The sequence below is a fragment of the Telmatherina bonti genome, assembly GCF_933228915.1.
Source record: "Telmatherina bonti genome assembly, chromosome: 21".
NCBI classification, from domain to species: Eukaryota; Metazoa; Chordata; class Actinopteri; order Atheriniformes; family Telmatherinidae; genus Telmatherina; species Telmatherina bonti.
The window spans coordinates 22,538,619-22,561,674 of NC_136630.1; the positions used below are offsets into that span (position 1 = coordinate 22,538,619).

The 23,056-nt window shown below is 39.7% G+C and overlaps 1 protein-coding gene across 1 annotated transcript; it reads right to left on the reverse strand.

Moving 5' to 3' along the window:
* Positions 1 to 2,064: 2,064 nt before the first annotated feature.
* Positions 2,065 to 22,516, reverse strand: frmpd2 (FERM and PDZ domain containing 2; the record flags this gene model as incomplete). Its single annotated transcript, XM_079261124.1, has 28 exons — positions 2,065 to 2,097; positions 3,716 to 3,921; positions 4,014 to 4,080; positions 4,384 to 4,598; positions 7,051 to 7,246; positions 9,723 to 9,808; positions 9,938 to 10,031; positions 10,632 to 10,730; positions 10,865 to 11,046; positions 11,887 to 12,003; positions 12,311 to 12,418; positions 13,234 to 13,314; positions 13,535 to 13,635; positions 14,033 to 14,231; positions 14,402 to 14,561; positions 14,646 to 14,831; positions 14,922 to 15,074; positions 15,496 to 15,634; positions 16,048 to 16,183; positions 16,287 to 16,461; positions 16,677 to 16,748; positions 16,824 to 16,980; positions 17,079 to 17,166; positions 21,269 to 21,344; positions 21,474 to 21,653; positions 21,742 to 21,807; positions 22,087 to 22,250; positions 22,396 to 22,516. 27 exons carry the CDS (start codon positions 22,514 to 22,516, stop codon positions 3,884 to 3,886), a joined length of 3,456 nt encoding a protein of 1,151 aa, XP_079117250.1. The 3' UTR covers positions 2,065 to 2,097; positions 3,716 to 3,883.
* Between the last annotated feature and the right edge of the window lie 540 nt (positions 22,517 to 23,056).

The window sequence follows — 23,056 nt, forward strand, 5'->3', positions numbered from 1 at the left end:
TCAATGCAATTTCTCCAGATCCAAGCACACTTCGGTAACCATGAGGTAGACTTTGGTGTGGAGAACTCAGGTTTTATGTTAACATACTGTATATCGTAAGATATTACTTTATTAATGGATTGTAATTAAAATAGGACAGAAAACATAATCACAGGCTGGTCATACTCACACTGCTGTCCTTCTATATCCTATGGACTTTATAATGCTTCCTCTGCAGCCCACTGCATTTAATGTTATATAAAGCACTTTAAATCATCTTGTACATGAAGTGTGTTATACAAATAAACTTGTCTTGCCTCTTATTTATTCACACAAACATTATCTCACAATTACGACTGGATAAACCTTACCTAGCATCTCTTTCAAAGCTGAAGATGCGAGAAAATCTGGGATGGAAGCCAAATGGATTTTTACAGAGATCTGTCAATGATGATCCGACGCATCTGATACTGTTCCTTAATACTTTATAGCTCTCCTCATGGCTGCTACAGACACTTTTGGTTCATTTAAAGAACCTGCCTTTCTTTACAACAACAAGAAATGTGTGAACTCAACAACTATATTGCCAAGTAATGAAGCTGAGTCATGACAAACATGTCAACAGTGACAGCCTGCTGGTCTGCACAGTCAGCTACAACTGATCATTTGTAAGATGGTCTGGCTACCCAAAACTAGGAAATCTTTGATGAACCTTGCGGTGTGATGTCTGCATTATAAAGGCTCGCATTCTGCTTTTGCACTGGTGAAAGGATGGCTCTTGCTTTAAGCACAGATGATAAAGCACACTTTCATGTGACACAGCCGTTTTTCTTGCAGAAAGCATCAGTGTTGAATCCAATTTAAATTGTTTGAGCTTGCCCTTTAGGAAAATGCAGCGGTCATACACTCATGGAAGTGGAAATAATTACATTTATGTGACTTTTAAGCCAAAAGCTGAAGCGTGTCATCCCCACCCTTATGATCAAACCCACTGTAACAGGGTGCATTGTCAGTTTGACTCTAAAGAAATTACCCAGATCAAATATGTTGATTTTGCCGAGTGTGATTGTATTTGTCTTTCAATTTTGACCACTTTATTCAATTTTAACCTGCAAATCATTCGAAGGGTAACAAAAGCTTATCTCTGCTGCATCTTTCCCTCATCCTCACCATCAGTGAGCCGAGTAGGAGCTGAATGGGTCAGGACCACACTGTCTATCTGTGTTTTTCTGCTCATGAATACACAGAGGCCAGTGCATGGGTGTGCGTGTCCATCAGGGTGAGTACTCGCACATGGACACACACATACTCACACAGCCGCGTGCCGACTCCACTGGCATAATTAGAACCATTTGGGATCATTTGGAAAGGGAACACAAGTTCTGATGGGATCCAGATGCACTGCCGGGTCTCGCTGAAAATACAGGAACCCTTATTTACGAGGGGCCATTGCTGGCTCCTCACCCAGGGAGGTGTGTGAGTGTGTGCACTGTGTAGTTTGTGTACACACTAAATGGCTCTTTGGGAACAGACCATCCATATTCAGGTCAGACTCAGTTTAATGGCTTTGGTTTTAGTAAGAAAATGAGGGTTTGTGTACATGAGCGGAGCCTAATTATAGGAAGCAGACAAAGCCTTTCCAAAAAGAGTTTAATGAATCTTACATTCTTTAATACAAGAAAAGAAAGCAAACAAAACAATCAGTTTTGAGGTAACTTGTCATCTTCTGCTTGTGACATCAACTTCTTTTGATTTTTTTTCTCGTGGATTTCCTCTAGAAAGATAGAAATTGTCACACAGTGAGATTTGATCCCTCTTTGTTGCAGACGATGCCAGAACTGATGGTTTCTGATGACCACGGAGGAAGAGTTGATTCATCTTAGGAAATACTGCCACCTTGTGGACAATATAAATACTGTCCTTCATGTCAACCATTTCTACTGTGATTTGACCTCTTTTGCTAAATAATTTTCTATAGAAATTGTTTGTAATTGTGCAATCAAATTAAAAGGATTGTGGCCACAACAGTTATCAAACACAATGACGTTACTCACCTGTCATGAGGTTTTCTCTCCCACATTCAGTCCCATGTTCTCTCCTCTCCGTTCCCTTCTTTGTCTTTTCAATTTGCCAAGAAAACAGACAAGACAGAGTTTTGTTCATGGACTTGCAAGGTTGCGAAAAAGAGGTGAAAACTAACAGCAACAGCATAGCTTTGCAAGCTAATGAACACTTTTTTTTTTTTTTTTTTTTAAAAATAATGAGCTGTACACAGTTTCATATCCTGTCATGTCAAAGCAAATGACATCATGCCTTCGAACAGCAGTGAATATTTACCGTGTTAAATATTTACCAGTCTGAATACTCTGAGCAGACTTTCTACAACATGTTCAAGTGTGATAAGACTCTCCAACATTTTCTCATTCTCAGCTCGGAACAAAATTGCTTGGTCAAGAACCACTATGTAGTTTTGAAGACATAGATTAATCTGCACTGGGGGTCCAGTCGCTCTGGACTAATAGCCAGAACAGACAGGAAAAGGTTTTTCATTAGTGCTGGACAAATGTCTTAGATTGTGTTGGAAGGTTTGAGGTGAAGACGTAGATAAACACCAAATCTTCACATATTAATCTCGTGTTCAAATCCAACCTAGAGACTGTAACTCAAGCCCTGTTTACATGATGAGGCTGAACAGTAAAACGTAAAGGTTTTGTTGAGTTTTGACTTCTTGTTTACGCAACAACAGGGTTTTAGGTGGAAAAAAAACTGAATATTTGAAAAGAGGTCCCAGGGTGAAATGAACTGGAACCTGAATGGCTGTGCAAGACGCACACATGCACACTGAGGCCCTGACAGCAACAGCGGTGGACTTCTGTGTTCTGTTTGTGCTGATTGACTGAAAGTTATCTGCACTCTTCAACCAAAACCTGCTTCTTGTCAGCAAATATGCATAAGTTAAATGCACTACATAATCAATGTACAAGTGTAAGGTTACCCAAATTTGCCTCTGGATGATATGTAGATGAACAAGTGTTGCATATTTGACTCTGATGAGGACGTAATGCACATGTGGGGCATGTTATAGTAAAGTTTAACCACCCACAACAGTAGTGGCGAGCACACCACATCGTTTCCACTCTCAGTTGTGTTTTCCGTCTGCATGAAAGGTAGTTTTATTCCACTGTTCAATTTAGTTTTATTTGTATAGCACCACTTCACAACAATGTTGTCACAGGGCACTTTACATACACATCATTTCAAGCCAATTCATACATAGGACATAATAGAAACCAACTGATTGCATCGAATCATGACTTTGATCCAATCCCCCATCCTGAGCATGCACGCGGTGACAGTGGGAAGGAAAAAACTCCCTTTTAACAAGAAGAAAACCTCCGACAGAACCCGGCTCAGGGAGGACAGCCATCTGCCTCGACTGGTTGGGGTTAAGAGGACAGGAAAGACACTGTTGAGTAAAAGCTTTTTTTTCCTATGCACAAAGGAAAAAGTTTTGGTTTTTGCATGGAGACATTGCCGTGTAAGCAGATTCCTCGGTAAAGATGTTAAGCGTGAGCATCATAAGCTTTGAGAAGTGCCTGTGCTTTGAAATCCTGACCAAGCGTTGCTGTGTTTTATGTGTCAGAGGTAGGAACAGCTCAGCCTCTGACTGGCTGCTTATCAGGAGGTTGGAATATGGTCTGTCAAGTCCCATCAGATGTTGTGAAACACTACTGACCTTTCTGCTGCGTTGGGGTCTGCTGATAAGATCGGCTTCATGCGGCTGTTAACGGATCAGAACAGCTTCATCAGCCGGTCTTCATCACCACTGCCTGGGTCATTAGAAAGCACATCGCTGCTTCCGAACGTCTACTGATACCGGCGCTGTATGACGCCGAGAGATCGCTCATGTGCCGATGAACTGATCCATGGAAGGAAGAATCCCTGCAGAGCGAGTTATGTCAGCACAAGCAGTAATGTTTTCCTGTGTATTTGTCAGAATGTGTGTGTGTGTGTGTGTTTGCGGGTCTGTGAACCTGGTGCTGGTCGACACAGAGTCAGTCGTACTTCAGGTGGTGAAGTCTTGAATAGTTTGAGCACTTTCTAAAGAAAGAGCAGATAACCCACATCAGAAGTTTACACAGATAATATTGAAGGATCTGAAAAGTTGTGAGCTATTTTTTTCCCCTTTTATAACCTAATGAGGTTAAGTTAAACAGTCACAAGTGAGGAGAGCGACCCCAAAAAGTAATCATATTTACTGAAAACCAGTTCAGTGCTGCTGGAATTATGTGTAACCATGTTAGAACATCATAAAAATCATCTCTTAGGCGGTCCTCTAAGTTTATTACTAGATACTAAACGACATTACTGGACACAAATAAATGAATGTAATTTTGCACATACTGGATAGGACAGCTCCTTGAGTGACTGGCCATTTATAGCTAACAGGACATCTCCCTCCTGAATTCTGCCGCTCTGCTCCGCGGGCTGGCCGGGGAAGAGCTGCTTTATGCGAACCAAGCTCCCAAAGTCCCGAGTGGGCGGGTCCAACTCACACATCAGGAAGCTGAATCCCAGGCCGTTGGCGCTTTTGGTCAGAGTCACTTCCTGAGTGTTTTCTTGAAATTTAGAGACAGGAGGGTTAAGGGAAATTAAAAATACAAAAATATTGGGTGAGATGTGGCGCAGATGCAGACAGATAAGATGGAACTTTATCATCTCACTGCTTGCTGGAACAGACTGACTGAATTATGTGAATGGCTGAATTCAACCTGTTTGTGCCCCTCAACCCCCACCCAACAGGAACTCCTGTTAAGGCATCAGTAAGAAAACGGCAGAGTTGTGAAGTCTTACAATAAGACTGTGGTACCCCAGGTCTATTTAAAATGATTGTTTACCATCAAAACATCGACTAGAATTGTTAAACTTAACGAGAACATGTCTAGCTGAAGATATTTGTTATTATTGGGGTTGCATTAAATTGCATTTTGCAGATATATGATCTTCTGACGAGGCATCTTCATATTATTTTGACTCTGTGGGTTTATACATTTGCATATATCAAGTGTTGGCAAATTAGAAGATGTCCACTTATATCAACAAAGAAACATTCAATCTGAAGCCACATATTCATCTTTAAGTTAAATTTTAGAACAAAACTGTAGACTTCCTCCCACTAACTCTACTGTTTCTATTCCTGGCAATCTTTTAGATAATATCAGCCAAGCTGCTTGAAACCTTAAGAATAATATCTGAATCGAACCTTAGGTCACACTTATTTAGTCTTATCTTTATTTCCCAGTTTAAGAAAGTTGCTTAAGTCAGAACATTTCATTTGATTGCTGATTTACAAAAAGCCACAACTGTTCTTACTTTTAACTTTTGTAAATCAGTGAATTCAGAACAATCAGCTTCAGGTCTTCCTTAAACGCTGCAGCAAGACTCACTCATACAGAAAAGGTCTTTTCTGGACAAAACCTCTGTCATTGCAATCCTTTACTGTTAGATTTTGCAGTAAATTATTTTCTTTTTATAGCTTTAAATGGTGTCTGCCCTCCTGATCACTAATATTAACAGACACCGCACTGCTTGTGACAAAGGAAGTTTAAGCTTTTTGCATTGGATCCCCATCTTATAGAAATCTTTGCCAGCTGCACTCAGACACACAACATCTTTATTCCTTTAAATACCTCCTTAAAGCTTTTTCAGATGACTTTTAGTATTGTCTGATGAAAATATTACATAATCTATTGCAGCTCATGCTGCTGCTTGTGTCTTCTTATCTGAGTGTTTATACATTAATATTGTTGGTATGGTTGTAATATTTATCAGAGTATTTTTTTAACTTTCTGATGTCATCACTGAAGCTAATTTATGCCCTACAATATTTTTGTGTTTCATTTTGTTGTTTCAGTTTCATTCATTCATTCATTCATCTTCAGCCGCTTATCTGGGGTCGGGTCGCGGGGGCAGCAGCCTAAGCAGGGAAGCCCAGACCCTCTCCCCAGCCACATTTGCCAACTCTGCGGGCGGGATCCCGAGGCGTTCCCAGGCCAGCCGAGAGATATAATACCTCCAGCGTGTCCTGGGTCTTCCCCGGGGTCTCCTCCCAGAGGGACGTGCCTGGAACACCTCACCAGGGAGGTCCAGGAGGCATCCTGACCAGATGCCCGAGCCAGATGTTTCAGTCGTTGTTTCAGTTTATTTTTTAAAATAATAATAATTATTATTATTATTAATAATAATAATAATAATAATAATAATAATATGTAGGTTTGTTTTGACCAACCTGAATGATCCTGTCATATTGAAATTAGCCACATTAGCCTGTACAAATGTATTTTTATCCACATATCACAAATATTTCAAATAAAAACTTTATTAGCTGATATTGTCGTTGTGCCAGCATTATTGTGAATCACCAGTTTTTGGAGAAAACTTTCCCACTCCAGCTCAGAATAGAAAGGATCATGTAATCACAGGATAATCTCAGATTTTGCCACTCCCATAATGATGTCTCAGGGTTAGCACAAATGGGATTGGGATTGGAGCCGGATCACTTCAACCTCCAAATATCAGAGGGTGTACTGGATACACCATATGTTGAACTAAGTGTGTGGAGTAGAAACGGGTGGAGCTATTGGTCGGGCTTTGTTAGAAAGTAAGATAAGCTGGTTGCTGACGTTTTGACTCCACCTGCGTGCTTTTAAGAAGAGTATTTCTAGGAAGACAGATATAGATTGAAAGGTCAAAGGATAAGGGAAGCCGGGAGGATAAGAATAGGAAAGTCAGCGTCAGTAAGGCAGATCAAGATGAAGTGTGAGGAGGAAGTGTGTCAAAGTTCACCTTGAGGCAGTCAGACTAGCCTCACCACCTCGTCAGCTAAAGGAGCCCACAAAGCTCTGAGGGTTTTTCTCATGCAAGGTCTTCCTCACTAGTGCGATATGGCGATCATTTGACTCATTTGCTGCTTTTAGTTATAGAGGCAGACATAGTTGTGGAGAAGAAGTGGGCCTTTTGTGTTTTGGGCATTTTAAGTTCAGTGGCCTAACCTGAGCTGAGGCGTCCTACCATCAGTAGCAAAGTTGTAGTCTCTAGGTTGATCTGATACTGTGCTTGGGGTTGTACTGATGGACACGCTGCTGTTGAATCTTGGATTGATAGTAGCTGGGCTGAGGCTCTGATTGGATGTGCTGCTGCTGGTGTCAGCACTGACAGAAACTTTGGGTAAGTTGACCATCTCCCGCTCCACAACCATATAGACCACCTAGAAGAGAGGAAAAGAGTGGAGCAGAATGAGAAACACTAAAAGATTAGAGTCTGGTAGCTGACTATTAGCTACAATTGTGCATAAACCACATTAAAATATGATTTTTATAACGCTAAATGCAAGTATAAGAATAACCAAAGTTGTCACAGTTCATCTTGTGGGGAAAACAACAATAAGCACCTGATTCTTTACAAGTCTGATCCAAAGACTGTATATAAAAGTGACGTCACCCGCAGGCTTCTCATTCATTCATTCATTATCCGTACTGCTTAGTCCAATTAAGGGTCACCGGAGAGCTGGAGCTTATCCTAGCAGCTTTTGACCGAGAGACGGGGTACACCCTGTATAGGTCGCTCGTCTATTGCAGTGCTAACAAAAAGAGACAAACAACCATTCACACTCACACTAACTCCTAGGGACAATTTAGACTAGCCAATTAACCTAACATGCATGTCTTTGGACGGTGGGAAGAAGCCAGAGTACCCGGAGAGAACCCACACATACACAGGGAGAACATGCAAACTCCCGGAGCTAAAAGGAGCTAACTCGCTAAATAAGGTAAGTGGGCTAAAGCTAAGTCACACTAAAAACAGCTAAAAACTGTGGTTGTTCTACGTTCCTCCTTCTTGAAGCGGGAGATCAGGCAACTGTCAATCTAAATATGCCAAATTTTGAGATTAAATTACTTCTAAAAGGAGGAGTTAGAAAAAAATTCACTCCCCCACACAGTTGACTTAAAGGTAAACCTGACCTATTGAACTTAAAATGTTTTGTTTTTTTTGTACCAGGCTGTAAACATGTTTATTTCTTCCATAAAGTTTTTTTTTTTTTTTTTTTTTTTTTTTACATGGGAGCCCCTATTGGATGAGGAGGGGACTGTGTGTTTTAGCATACATGCATAGGCTTCACTTTTTACCACCGGAAGCTCTGCCCATATTTTATATACGGTCTGATCCCCTTGCATTGACGAAGTTCACCAAGATGTGTGCATATCTGATGTGTTTACAACAGACCAACTTCTGGGCTTTGGAGGTGTGCTGTGGGTCCTCACAGATGAGCTTACATGATGAAATTGACGTTACATTACCAAGGCTGTAAATGAATACCCTCTAACCAGCAAAATGTGGATCGCTGTCCAGTTTGAGAGGTGATGATTGAAGCAAATCTTCTGGCAGTGTTATCACTACATTTCCCATAAACTCTAATATTAAATTATAGATACACCCATTAGCTGTGTGTCTGAGTTAACAAGCTACTACCTGCACAAAATGCAGCTAAATGAGGACAAATGTTTAAATAAAACAAGTGACGTGTATGAGCAAAAACAAAAATATGGTTGGTTGGATGGTGTAACGTATGAACTGGTTACAAGAAAGGAATGAAGGTAGTGGAGAATGTTTATGACAACAAAACAAGGTAAAAACTAAGATGACTTTTTCTTTTATTCTCTGTTGTTATTTACCTTAATACACTTCTGTTCAAATATTCCAACATACTGGAAAGTTAAAAATCCCATTTAAATAATGCACCGTGATAAAGTTTAAAATAGATCATGTCATACATAATAAGTGCACTTTGGTTCTTGCTGAAAAGGAAAAGGTTGAAAAAAGAAACATGTTCATGTAACATCTTGCAGGCACATTGACTGTTCACCAGAAATGCACACTGATCATCCAAACATGTGAACACAGAAACCATAAATCTGCCTTATTGTTGACTAAAGATGGAAAACTAACATTGGCTGGGTTTTTCTCCTCTGTGGACCATTAACGTTTGCACCAACTTCCATTACAATTCATTTAATAGTAGCTGTTAACATTAAAAGCTAATTTCTTGTCATGATATGTTTTGTGTTGTGTCTTCAGTTCTAGTTTCCTGTAGTTTTTCCCTGTTTAGTTCCCTCGTCTTGTTTCTTGTGTAGTTTTTGTTCCTGTTCATAGTTTTCAACTGGACTCTATTAGCTGATTCATTACACCTGCATCTTGTTTGGTCTCTGTCTGTATTTAAAGCCATTGGTTTCAGTTCTGTTTGCTGGTCCATTGTGTTTACTTGTGTTTGCCTCCCTGGATTTGTTTGCCTTCAGTTTAATTTTTGGAATAAACGTCCTGACGCCATCTCTGGTTCCCATCTCTGCATTTTTAGGTCCACACCTCCACCTCAAAGTGACATTTCTGCTTTCTACTAAATACACTACACCAAGTATAGCTGGAGCAATCTGTTCATCTTCATCCTTTACGTGTGTATTTTGTTCTGTTTTCTGAGAACTTGTGACATACTTTCCTACGTGTCCTAAACAAAATTTATCGCTTAACAGTCATGACATAAATGACACATAGAGACAGTAACACTTGACACATTTTTTTTGACACACAGATCTATTTAAATACATAAATGAGACTTAAGTTTCTTAGCACAGCTAACAGGTCATCATCATCTGCAAATAAAGGTTTTTCAGTTGCATGCTGTGCAATACCTCCCCAGTTTTACTCAGACACTCCACAGCCTGCTGGTAAGTGAAGCCATGGAAGCTAATGCCATCCACCTCCAGAAGTCTATCACCTGTAAATAAAGATTGAGATAAAACAAATGCTGATTTTAAAATGCCTAGAAGACATGTTTATTATTACTGCTTAATATTAAAGATATAATTAAGATATTTTAGCAATAGTGTTGGTTGAAACAACTTACCTGAATGTAAACGTCCGTCTCTCTCAGCAGCCCCTCCTGGAACAAGGCTCTTTATGTAGATTCCTCCATTAGGATGGTTAGTATTAACGCCCCCCTAATCAATCAAACACATCAACTCTGGTAAGATTTTAAGAACTTGTGATTGTACTGTACTTCAGTTTCACCATTTCCAGATGAACTTTGTCATCTGACTGATGCAAAGTTGTCAAAATCAGATGAATATAATTTTTTTAATAGGAAGTATTGGAAAGTGGTGTAGTTTGTAACGAATGACTAACTACCTTGAACCTATAATTAACATGGGTTAAAGCAGGTTTGGTTGGAATTTTTTTTGTTCTACAGTCTACGAATTCAGAACTGAAAGGCTTTTACTCGTTTTTTTGTGTCATGATTCTGCTAAGCTTTAGGTGGTGATCAGTATGAGTGAAGTAACTCTTTCTGTCTCTCTAATCCTGTCAAACCACAAATGTAAATCAGCTTGTGTCCAGCACACGATGTGGATTACTGCTGGAGCTGAGTCACTGAGCTAATCATCCACTTTTACTCTTTATTCAAATTTATCCAAATCAAATTCACATTAATTGGTCAGATAAAAACATTTGTTAAGATATCAAAACTTGCATTGAAGTTAAATGCTTTGCATAACTTACCATTGATACTCTAAAGAATTGAGGAAAAATAGCAAGAAACTCACAGAGATGCTGATGCCAAGATTTCCTGAAATCTTCCTGAGTTCCACAGTGATCTCCTCAGGCCTCACACAGTTCAGAGGGGGAGATAAAGGGCAGCTATCCTATGGACAAAGATGACAGAGAAAAACCTCTACTGCAATCCACAAATAAACACTAATACAACTACCTCACTCATAATTAGGAGATACAAGGGTAATTTATTAAAAAAGTTGTTAAATCAGCTAAAACATTGTACCTGTGCACCGAGGACTCGCACTTCACGTGGGACACTCAACCTGTTGCTGGTCTTTGGTGTCATCATGACTGAAACAATCTCATCAAGGCTGTCTTCTCTTGTCCGTCCATCTGTGATGAGCGTATTTTGGGACTCATACTTTCCCATCACAGGAGAACGCACGCTCATCGGACTGACAGAAGCTGGAAGGAAAGAAGGAGGGAAGGAAGGAAGAAATTCTTTGAATCTGTCTTAGTTGTGGAGTTTTATAAAGATGATGTTATTTCATATTTTTATTGGACAGTTTTTATGCACATTCATTGTTTTAAGTTTTCTGTTTTCAGTGTTTGCGCAAGCTAACCAGTTGCTAGTTTTTGATTCATGTATAAAATAACCCAACCGGCAGAACGCTGAAAGCCCATTTCCCAAAGTCTTTAAGACAGAAAGAGCCTGAAGTAGTTTTATACAGAGAATGTTATTCATTTCTAATGGTCTGTTGTTCATCCATTGTACTATGGTGATAGCAAACAAGCTAGCAAAGTCATCAGACGAGTAGCTTACCAATTCCTAAGTATTCACTTTGTATTAGGAATGTTAGAAATAGATTCAATGAATTTATCCAAATTCAAAGTATTCATAAAGTAATGTAAATTATTCTAGTTTTTATTGTATTTTTGTACTTTTAATGAAACGTTTAAAAAATGCTTTATTATGTTCATATCCCAGAATGGAGCTTTATCGGATGAAAACTGGGGTTGGAATCGGCCTGCTGGAAAGATGAGTCACCATCATGAACACATAGTGGTAAATGAATTTAACAAGTCTGTTAAAACAGTTTACCCAGGGCTACAGTTTGTTTTGTGTCATTTTACATATTTTTTTTATGCATTATTCATCACAAAGAAAAAAATTAAATTCTTTAGCAGCTGAATCAATGGAACAGACTACTGAGAAATATTATGCACAAGCAAAGGAAGGCAAAAGGTGAAGTCCCAGTATCATCATGCTTCTACTGTTGCCTCACACACATACACACATATCACCTTTTGGCTGTGAGATAATGAGCTGCACCTCCTCAGGGCTGCTCTGCATGACCTCTGCTGCCTCATTGAAAGTGACACCCTCCAGGCTGATGTGGTTCAGAGAAATCAAGCGACCACCTGAAGACAAAGGTCACGGTGAAAGGGTGCTTTTGTCCAGTGAAAATGCATTGTAAGTACCCTGTGAACCCCAAAAGGTTGCAAGAGCATCTTGGATCCCATCTTTGTTCCCCTTTTTACTTCTTTGACACATATTCCCGACATTTTCTTTTTTTTACAAATTAGATTTAGGGAAATGTACAAGTTTGCATGAAAATTATTTGTATTTACAAAATTATAGATGTTTTGGACTTCTCTGGGGGAAAACAGTCACAATTTGAAGTAGTGTAGGTTAACATTGAGTAAAAATGAACATGTGGGTTTTTACCTGCTTTGATGCGTCCATCTTTATCGGCAGGTCCACCAGGCACAATCGAGGCAATAAAGATGCCCAAGTCATATCGTCCTACTGTTTCTTCTCCGACTATCACAACGCCTGTTTGGATGTAAGTTACATATATGTCAAAAATATTTTTATAATAATGTCAAATGTACTTGTAACACTAGCACTTTTCTGTAATTCATAGTTTAGCATAACTGGGGCTTCACAGCAGCATAATGGCTAGCACCGTGGCCTGACAACAAGAAAGTCACTGGTCTGAACCTTATTCTATTTTGTTGGTAATCTTAGCAGGAAATGTAGCGACTTATTATCATAATATATTTTCTCCCAGATGTGAGTTAGTATCGGAGAAGCTAACAACTAGCTGCTCTTGGTTGATCCCCAACTTCATTGTATATTCTCTTTGTAATTTAGTAGCAAGGAGATGTTGGTATTGGCACTGAAGAGGCTAGTAACTGGCTCTTCTAGGCTGGTCACATCTGGATTGTATCTGCTATCCATTGGCAAGGACAATTTAACGTCAGCATTTGATTAGCTAATGACTTGTTTCTCTAGGCTGGTAAGCAATTAGACCAGATGCCCCCTTTGCTATGCATTTGCCAGTAGATGTTGTCATTAGCATTGGCAAGGCAAATACATAAATGCCATCCAGGTGAACCACAAGGTCAGATACCTCCTTTGCTCTCTAAATGCTTGAACAGGCTTGGCAGTTACATTGAGAGGCTAACAACCACTATACCAAAGCTCACAAGTAATTGTTGGAACATATCCTTGCGACAAGAATGTAACCAATGTTCAGTGTGCAATAGTCTTAATTTTGGCACTCATACTGCACCATAGAATCATGAACATATGGATAAACATTGAGCATGAAGCCTTTAAAAAAAAAAGTAAATCGACCATCTTACCCAGGCCAAGTTTTGGATCTTTCTTTAAGGAAACGCATATGACTTCTCTCTCTGATGATGTCCCCAATTTAGGTGGCGTTTCTGTTAGGATTATAGTGAAATAATATTATAATACAATGAACATATTTACCATTATAATTGCTATTATAATGAACAAAGATGACTTCAAACTAATTTGTTTGTGGAAACAGCCGATTACAGCCGATTACAGTCGCAGTAATGTGACAGAGCAGTTGTCTTGTTGACTATCAAGGAAGACAAGGCACTTGAGTTATACTCAGTATGCTTGGTCATGCTGTACCTCTGGCTGCTGGGGATCCAGAATGGGCTTCGGAGCCACTCCTCTGGGAAAATGCTGGGGAACGCATACCAGGGCTGCTGCGCATACTACTGGAGCAGGTACTGCAAAAAGGCACCATGAGCCCAAAATTGTGAAGAAAATTAAATCATAAAAGTCTTAGAAGTTTCTAAATGCTATCTGAAAATTATCATCTTTGAGGAGGAAGAGATATTGATTGACAGAGGTAGTCCAACAAAACATGCCTTTGATATGTAAGAAATCCATCCCTGTGAATTAGCACACCGTCTATAAGATTTATTCCAACACAGCCCCATTACTAGTTTGTAATTTATTCCAACTTTGTTGTTAAAAGCCTTTTTGTTGTGGAGATGACCCAGCCCATATCTCTGGCAGCAACAGTTTGATCACACACGCATTGTCCTCATAAAGCATTTAACATCATCTGAGTGGTCATAACAGTTTCCTCATCTGTGCTTCAAACAGAAATGTGCTCATGACAACTGCCCAGCAACTAAATACCTGTGATGTTTTACTCTAGCCTCGATTCTTGCAGCAACATCGTCACACAGTTTAGTCAAGGACTCTTCCTGGGGTGTGGTCAGGCCGCTGTCGTGTTGCGGCGTCTCAGAACAAGAAAGGGACTTGAGCTGGTTGCTTTGAGCGCGACATACTGCTGCATACTGCACAATGTTGTCCTCTGGACAAAGATAGAGAAGTTATCTTTAGTAGCAGAGCAAGAGGAGTTGCCAGTGAGCAGCATGGATGTATTTTTAACTGAACATCATGAGGTTGTTAGACATGAAAACTACACAAAAGGTTGCAAGTACTTTCAGAGCCCCAAACAGCAGTCAGGCTGCAGTAGCTAACCTGAGACCAGACTGTGGCTCAGCTGGCGGGAGTTCATCTCATTGTTGAACTTGTGCTGGGCGGAACAAAGGTTACACAGGTATTTGGCTATCTTGGACCTCTCTGCAATGAAAGTGTACTTCTTCCTGCTACCACGGCACTCTATTACAAATTTGCGTCTCTGTGGAAACATGAGAGAGAAGTTTCTAGGTCAAGAAAAGAAGTTCAGAAAAAGATATTTGTCTGCGCCAACTACCTCACTCACATTTGAAGAGATGGTTGCCGTTTCTCTCCAATAAAAATTCTGGGAAGTGGATCTGCAGCCATCTTTAACCTCGTACACGGTCACACCTTTGGCACAAACCCCAAGGATGATCTCTCCATCTAAGGGCTTTTTCTCCCGTGTCACGCGGTGGAAAAAGACACCATACTCAGGCAACTGCTGACACACCTAGAAGAGTAAGAATAGCAGCTATAGTTATAAAAAGCAGATGCAGCAACAGGACTTGAACAGTGAAGGAAAAATCAAGACTGTTTCTACCTTCAGGAATTCAAGTTCTGATTCATCTGCGAGCATCTGAGCATTGTTGGCATGAATTCGCAGCAGCTCCCCTTGAATATAAGGCAAAGCACGTTTCTCCATCACACTCTTGGAGACGTACTGATCGGGCCGGTAGTAGTTCCTACCATACACCTAAATGGAAATAATACAACTCTTTGTAAACACAATACATTTAATTGTATACATGTCATGTATAAGTAGCCTACATTTAATGTTAATAAAGACAAAGAACAAGAGATTTTGAGCTTTTTGTTAAGGTATGGATAAATGGGAACACAATCTGTATTTAAAGAACCCCATGAGCCTCCACAATGGCTTGCTAGTGACTGAAAGTATCTATGAGAATGGGATTCTGTATATTTTAAAGTAACTTTGTTAAAATATGTATACTATGTTGTTGCCATCGGATTGGAAATCACACATTGAAAATCGTAATAGATGGTAGTCTTGGTGGATTTGGTACTGGAACCTTTTGGATTTTCCCTATTTTTCTTAAGAATCTATCTCTTGAGTTACTCAACATAAACTATAAATTTAGCTTTTAAAGCACAACCTCAGGCATGCAGTCTCCATACTCTGTCTGCAGGGCAAGACCTCCCAGGTACAGAGCAGTCTCCTCATGGCAGGAAAGTCTGTCATCTAAAAGGTCCCTCCTGAGCTGGAGGTAATACTGATGGCGGGTCTGTTTGTGCCTGGTGGAAAAGAGAATTTAAGAACTTGTTAACTTTCTCATTATTTCTGCAGAACATGCCTCATCTTCTCTTCCCAAGCAGCTAATTATTCTGTGATCAGGAGGAGAGAAATAATAAGGGCGAGCATCTGTAGTGTGACGCCAGCAAGCATAGATGGCATCTTAACAACCGGGGCAACTGATCGGAGCTGAAAATGTCAGATGGCAAAAAGAGGCCAGAGGCTTAATCTGAGCAGCTGCTGACTAAAGCAACAAAAACTGAGACCTTTTATAGGAAGGTATTGTTTCCTCTGATAACTGCGGTTAACAAGTTTAATATTTTGTAATGAAATGCCCCTTCACTCAATAAGAACAAAGATCCATGGAATTAACAGCCACCCTCATCCCACCCAAAAAAGATCAAGACAAACTTACAAAAGAAGAGAGATGTCATTGACAAAAAATTTGATCCTGAAGAAAAGGACAAAGGTGGTTGTAGACACTTTCTTCCAGCTATCTGGAGCAACTTTGGAAATCTTGGTATCATTGTCCACAAAGAAAAACTCATTATCTGATGAGGGAACAAAGAAAACACCAAAAATGACGTGATCATGAATAACACAAACAGTGACCGGGTGGATCTCTGTAATGTTATTATTTGAAGTCTCTTTTACCATCAATGTAAGCAAGGCCAAAGTAGAAATGTTCCACGAGGTTTGAATGAGCTACAATCATGTCAAAAACATCCCCTCCTCTGGATTTTACTTCGCACTTCACGAGGATGCTCTGTCCATTTGGCATCACCACGCTAAGCTCTCTGTGGTTGATTGGAGATTTCCCTTTTTTTGACTGTGAAGAGGAAAAAATTGGCTGTGTGAAATACATAACTAATTACACAGGTAAATAGGCAGAGAGAAATAATAATCTATCTATCTATCTATCTATCTATCTATCTATCTATCTATCTATCTATCTATCTATCTATCTATCTATCTATCTATCTATCTATCTATCTATCTGTCTATCTATCTATCTATCTATCCACCCATCCATTGAGAACCCACCAGTATAGATCCAGGCAGTTCCAAGACAACCACAGGTTCATCTAATACTCTAATAAACTCAGGACCCATGTCCTGCAAGAGAAAGAACAACAAGTTAGATTACCAAACATATATATATGTGTATATATACAAACCACCCAGACTCACCTTTAGCTTTTTGTCATTCAGACTCATGGTTGACTCAAATTGTGGCAGGGGTCTTGAGTTGGCATTTCTATTACCATCCATGTATGGACTGCATGGGCCGCGGTTCAGGTGCTGCCAGGTGGTGAAGCTCTCTCTGAGTCGACCTCCCGGAGAAATTCTGGGTAAAATCAGTTTAATGGGAAACAAGGTCTTTCACTCATAAACAAATGTGGTACCTAGCATGCACATAAAATATGACAGAAGTAACATTCATACCCTGTGGATTCAACTGGATATGATGTTCCTGAATAGGTTCTGGGGATCTTCTTCTTCAGCATCCATGTTGAGTTACTGAAAGAGCCTCCTGAAAAACATGGTGTGTGTGTGTATATATATATATATATATATATACAAGCATTAAAGCTTCAACATTTGGTTTTTATCTTTTTTTTTATCATTTAGATAATCTGTTAGCTTTCTTGCATTGAACTCAATTGGGAAATTAATATTATCTTATAATGTTTAAGGAAACAACTGGCAGTTTATTAGCTTAGCTCAGCTTAGCTTCAATGTTGCCAGGTTCACTTGTCATAAGCAACCTTGGGCTTGTATTTTTTTTGTAAAGTCACTTGTAAATATCATCAGTCATAGTTTACAGGTTTTTTTTAGGCTTGTATTTTCAAATGACTGGTTGCTTATTTGGGCTTACTTTACTGCCTGTATAAACCCTACCTAAATCTTTCTCACCTATTCACTTTAACATGAAAAGCATCATACAGTAATTTGTCCTTTTGTTTTTTTGGATCTGTGCAGAAAACTCATTTTCTTCATAATCACGCTGCCCAAACCGGTACTAGTTTAGCATAAAATCTGGAAGCAACAATGGCTTCCATATATACGTTTGTGTTCAGGTAAAAATGCAAAAATGACATTAAATCTACTTTTAACCACTTGTGGAATTTCTGGTGTTGTTTAGTCAATGCTTCAAGTTGTCATCGTAAGCTAACATTGGTAGCTAATAGGCTTCTATATGCCAGACAGTTTTAATCTATGGCAGTCCACAAGTTATATTAGTAAACAATGGGTAGAAGGAAATTTTCATCCAATGCCGACAACACACTGGTGTCATATTGATTTGGTATATCACAACAACACACATGTCAAAGCTGAAGGGATCTGCAGTCACAGTGGTCTGCGCTGGCCTGAGGAGAAAATCAGTGTAATTCTGCATGGACTGATTTATTACCAACATTACCAGTTTACCTTTGCTTGATTTTTGCTGAGAAGTTACCGAACAACAACAACAAAAATTTACATTAAAAGACATTTCCAGAGCAAACACATAGCATGTGCTGAAAGTTGGAAATTATTTAAAAAAAGAGAGAAAATGGACATCTGAGCTGTGTAAATGTACTTTTAAGAAGTTGATTACTGAGTTAAAGTTGTGGATTTTGTATATAGTAAGATGTGGAAAGCCTTCCACTAAAGTATGATGCACAGAATAATAATTTATTCAAATATCATATAATCTATTCTTGAATTTAAAAAGCATACATGAAATTATTGAGAAAATCAGAGATATACCTCTTCCGCCCCAAAAGGACCATTAAAATGACAAGAAATGTCAACAACACTTTTATGTAGATGTATGGACCTTAAAGTGTCAGGTTTTGGGTTTCTCCCTTTGCTTTGTTTTCAGGGTTCCTGTTTTATTTTGTAGTTTCCTGTTTAGTTCCCTCGGTTCTCGTTTAGCTTCATTGATTTCCTGTTATTGAATTCACCTGGTTTCATTTTGTTAATTACTTCACCTGTCTCATTGTGTTCCGTGTATTTATACCCCTCACTTCTTGTCTTGTGTTGCTGGTTCATTCGTTGGTTTTTGGCCTTCTCCTTCTTGGATTAAAAGGATATCTGATTTCTGCATACTGGCTTCCCGACTCCTGCATTTGGGTCCACCTCCCTCCAGCCACCGTGACATAAAGGAGTGCTATTATGGTATTTTGAGTTTTCTGAGCTTTCTATAGTGTCACAGTGTTGAATCCTCATCAGACATCACTGTTTTTTATCGCCTAAATGCATGTTTGAGTTTGAGTTCCAGCACGCTCTCCATTTGGTTTCCATGGCAACGAAAAACGCGTCGTTTTAGAGAGTTTTTTCTACTTGGAAATCCTTGTGACGTCCCGGGGGATAAGGTTTGGTGATTGGTTACATTCTACTGGTTAACAAGGGCATGTACAAATACATCAGGCGGGTGGAAAACGTGGGATAAAGTTATTTCCAACGATGGCTGGTGAGTTTACCAAAGAGAGACATCCTGCTGCATTCGTTGCTGTGGGTTGCTGTTTTCCACTTTGTTTTCAGGCTCTGATTCAGGTTCCAACATGTAGGGCTGTATGCTATGTGTTGACATTGTATTTTGTTTTTTTATTGAGTTCATATTAGCCTAATCCTTCTGTTTATGAGATGTTACAATGACGGCGAAAGCAGGTGCGGTGCGCGCTCCTGATGTAGTGCAGTGGCGGGAGGCGGGGCTTAATGCGAAAGAGTCTCAATCCACTCGTTTTGCCCGCAGGCTGATCTGACAGCCTACGGAGAGGGTCGGTCTGAAGTAAATAAAGCGATTTGTGACAATAACTCCATCAATCCCAGCCCTTCTGGGCTCAGAAATAAAAATAAATTAGCCTGAAATGCACATAATAGTTCCACTTTAAGTGAGCACAGGTTTGGCATTTTATTTTGTTTTACATAAAAAGCAATTAAATGTTAACAGTTTAGTGTATTTTAAGTTATTTTTAAGAGTAAAATCAGCTTTGGGTAGGGATCTCAAACTCAGGTCCTTCAGGGCCACTCATATGAGCAACTTCTGCACAAGGAATTAGTTGTGCTGAAGCAAAGAAAAATCCGAAACTTGTAGGATAGTGACCCTCAAGACTGGGGTTTTGTTTCCTAACCAGGTTTATGTATTTGGACAGGTGGTAAAAAAGTCCTCCTTTAGTAAATGTTGCAAACTTCTGCATTTGAGTATTGATAAAGAAGTAAATAGTTAGCTGCAACTTTTCAGCTGACGCACTAAATAAGCACAATGTCACAATTCATTTATTTATTTTAATAATTTAATTCCCCCTTAACTGTAAAGATTATGTGTATATCCCCTAACAAGTCACCCAATTATGATTATTATTTTATAAAATTACAACACATTTAGGGCACATTCACATCAGCCTTTTTAATTTGAATCTTAGTCCATTTGCTCAGAAAGTCGTTTGGAGAGCTGTGAATGTGCCAAACGAATTCTGATTTGGACCAAAGAAGCGGACTCGGTCTGCCTAATAATGCAGGTCTTGGCCCGTTTCAAGTGGACCAAATACAGGAAGTGGACCACAAAAAAAAGTCACTTCTTACAATTGACATAGCATTGCATTGTGGGTAAATACATAGCGATACCATTAAGAGTCCTGTGCCTCATCTGGTGGTCATACTGCGTCCATTGTTACAGTGCTTTTCTGCAGTATACTTGCATTAGACAAAATAAAAACCCAAAACAGCGACAGTTTTGTGCTACATGTGTAACTCACAACAGTTTTCTTCTTCACGCCGCTCTTGTCCTCTCATTTGCTAGATACTAGTGCAGTGCCACCTTTCGTGGGAATGGGGATATATTATTGTAAAGGTTTGGTGCGTTTGACCAAAGTGAAGCATGAACATGATCTCGGTCTGAATGGATACACCCCCCTACAACTGAGCCCAGTCCCCAATCGGACCGAGTCTAGCAGACTATCCTGATGTGAATGCACCCTTAATTCCACCCCATTTCTACATCCAATCACTTGCAACAACTTCACAGACTTACATCACAAAAAAAAAAAAAAATTCCACTGCAACTTTAGAACCAAATCCACACTAATCAGACAAGATCCAGAATATTAAGAACAAAATAATACATTTATTACTGAGTAACTTAGATAGTTAGCATAGTTGCTCTTGCTTATGCCACTGTGGTTATTTTAATGACCACTATGGTGATTATTGTTCTGAAGTCATAAGTTTAGTGTTTTGGCCTTTGCTGCCTTAGTTTCTGTGAAACTACACGAACACTGATTGTAAACTGAAATAGATATTCCTCATAGTTCTTTGCACCCTCACTTTCTGTGTTTTATGTCCAGTCTCAGATTCCATCTCCGTCAACCCTAGCTGAGCGGGCTTCTAACAACATTAAATTTGTCAATGGGACCATTAACTCATTAAGATAATGCTAACAAGGTCAGAAATCAAGCAAGGAGATGGGTCTTTTTTCTCCGTACATACAGACTTTCATGGAAAGGCATTCTTTCCTGGAACTAAGGGGGTTGTACTTGGAGAGCAGACATGATTTGGTATTGATCTCATGAAATCTCTGCAAGAAAGCCAATAAGCACATTCCTGAAAAAGTCAAACTTTAACTCAAACAAATAGGATCAGTTTCTTACTGTGTAATCTGTCCCTGACCATCTGACTGCGGTCTGTTAGCTGGGATCCGTTTTCAGCCATGGACACATGATCAACCTGCAAAGACATCATCATCCATCTCAAAAAACCAAGCAGAGAGCTGGTGTTCAAAAACTAAACAAAATAAAACCAACCATTGTCTCACTTAACCAGCTGAAAATAAGTTTAAATATGTGACTAACTCACAGAGTTTCTGTAGACATCTTCTACCAGCTGTCTGATGAGCCGCTCAGGAGGAGGAAGCATGGAGGTTTTATGATGGAGCTCACAGGCTTCCAGCACCGTCAGCAGGTCGGTCCTCCTCATCACCATGTCCTCGCACATGCTCAGCAGCAAACCATCCAGCTCAGCACTCATCTGGACCGGCTAGGGGGGATATAACAGCAGAATGGATGATGTAAAACTTTTGAGAATGACAACAGTTATAAGTAATACATAAAAGAGGAAAGGATACCTGGCTTTGAGGTAAATGATAGTCAACACACCAATAAAGAGTCATCCCCAGTGAGTACACAACCATCTAAGGAGCAGATACATCACAGATGTGTCAGATAATCATTAGTAAAATACAATCTGACACAGTGTGTTGAAGGTTAGTTTTCGAAATCTAACTTGCTATCTTGCCATATATGATAATAATCTCCACCACAGCCTCTATAAGAGATGGCCTTTCCTCTTGCATGGGTTCGTAGTTATCATGGTCAAGACACAAAAAGGAATCCTTTCTTTTTTTTTTCTTTTTTTTTTCCTGATTTTTAACTTTTGGGAACAACAAAGAATTTTCCAGAGTTTTTCTAACCTTTTCAGCTGCAGCCCTGGTGGAAGCAGCATGACCCTGCTGGACTTCAGGCGGTTTGAACGAGGCCACGTCTTCATATCGCGCACAGCTCTTGAAGGCCAGACTCCCATTGGCTGATAGTAGCACAGAGCCCGGGCTCAACACACTGTACATGTTACCTGAACCTAAACAAGAGAGCAGACCACACGCTGGTCAACAAGAGGTTTGGAATCAGTCTTCAGTCCATGGTTTAAGTTTAACGACAAGATGAAACGTGTGTTTAAAGGAACTGGTAAAAATGTGGACGAGGAGCAACTGGTAAGCCCTCACCTTTTTTGGAAATGTCCAGTAAGGCATCAGTGGTAGCTAGCAGCAAACACCAGACCTCATCTTCCTCCAGCGGTGAACCCCGGGCCTCCAAGACTTCCGCCAGGGTCACAAAGGTACCCATCCTGCTGCAATACACATAAACACACTCAAAGCTCCATGTAAGTAGACCACACTGCCGCATTATGCACAGTAATACAGTTGCATGTTATTTTTTTATGCAGTTTCACAGGTTGAGACGTTTCGCTGCACCTTAAATCCTGCATTTAGTTTTTCAATCCGCACTGTTTCCAAGAAATCTACCCCAACATTCCACACAGTGGATATATTTCTAGGTATTTTTAAGATAAAGAAATTCAGACAGTCCTAAGTTGTGTGTTATTTCCAAACAAACAGCCTGACGTGATGGACTAGAATCTCATTAACATCTGACTTGGTGAATACTTGGATTGGAGATCAGAGTTTTAGACCAACAAGCTTACAGTTTAGTAAGATCTAAACAAGCTAAGCAGAAACTAATCCAATATCTACAGTATGTTTAAAGCAAATCATCATGACTTTCCCTTCACTGAAACGGGACGTTTACTGAAGATGATTACTTTAGATTGCAGATTCATTTTACCAGGTTGAAGACTCACTCACAGCATGAAAGAGCTTTTTAAAG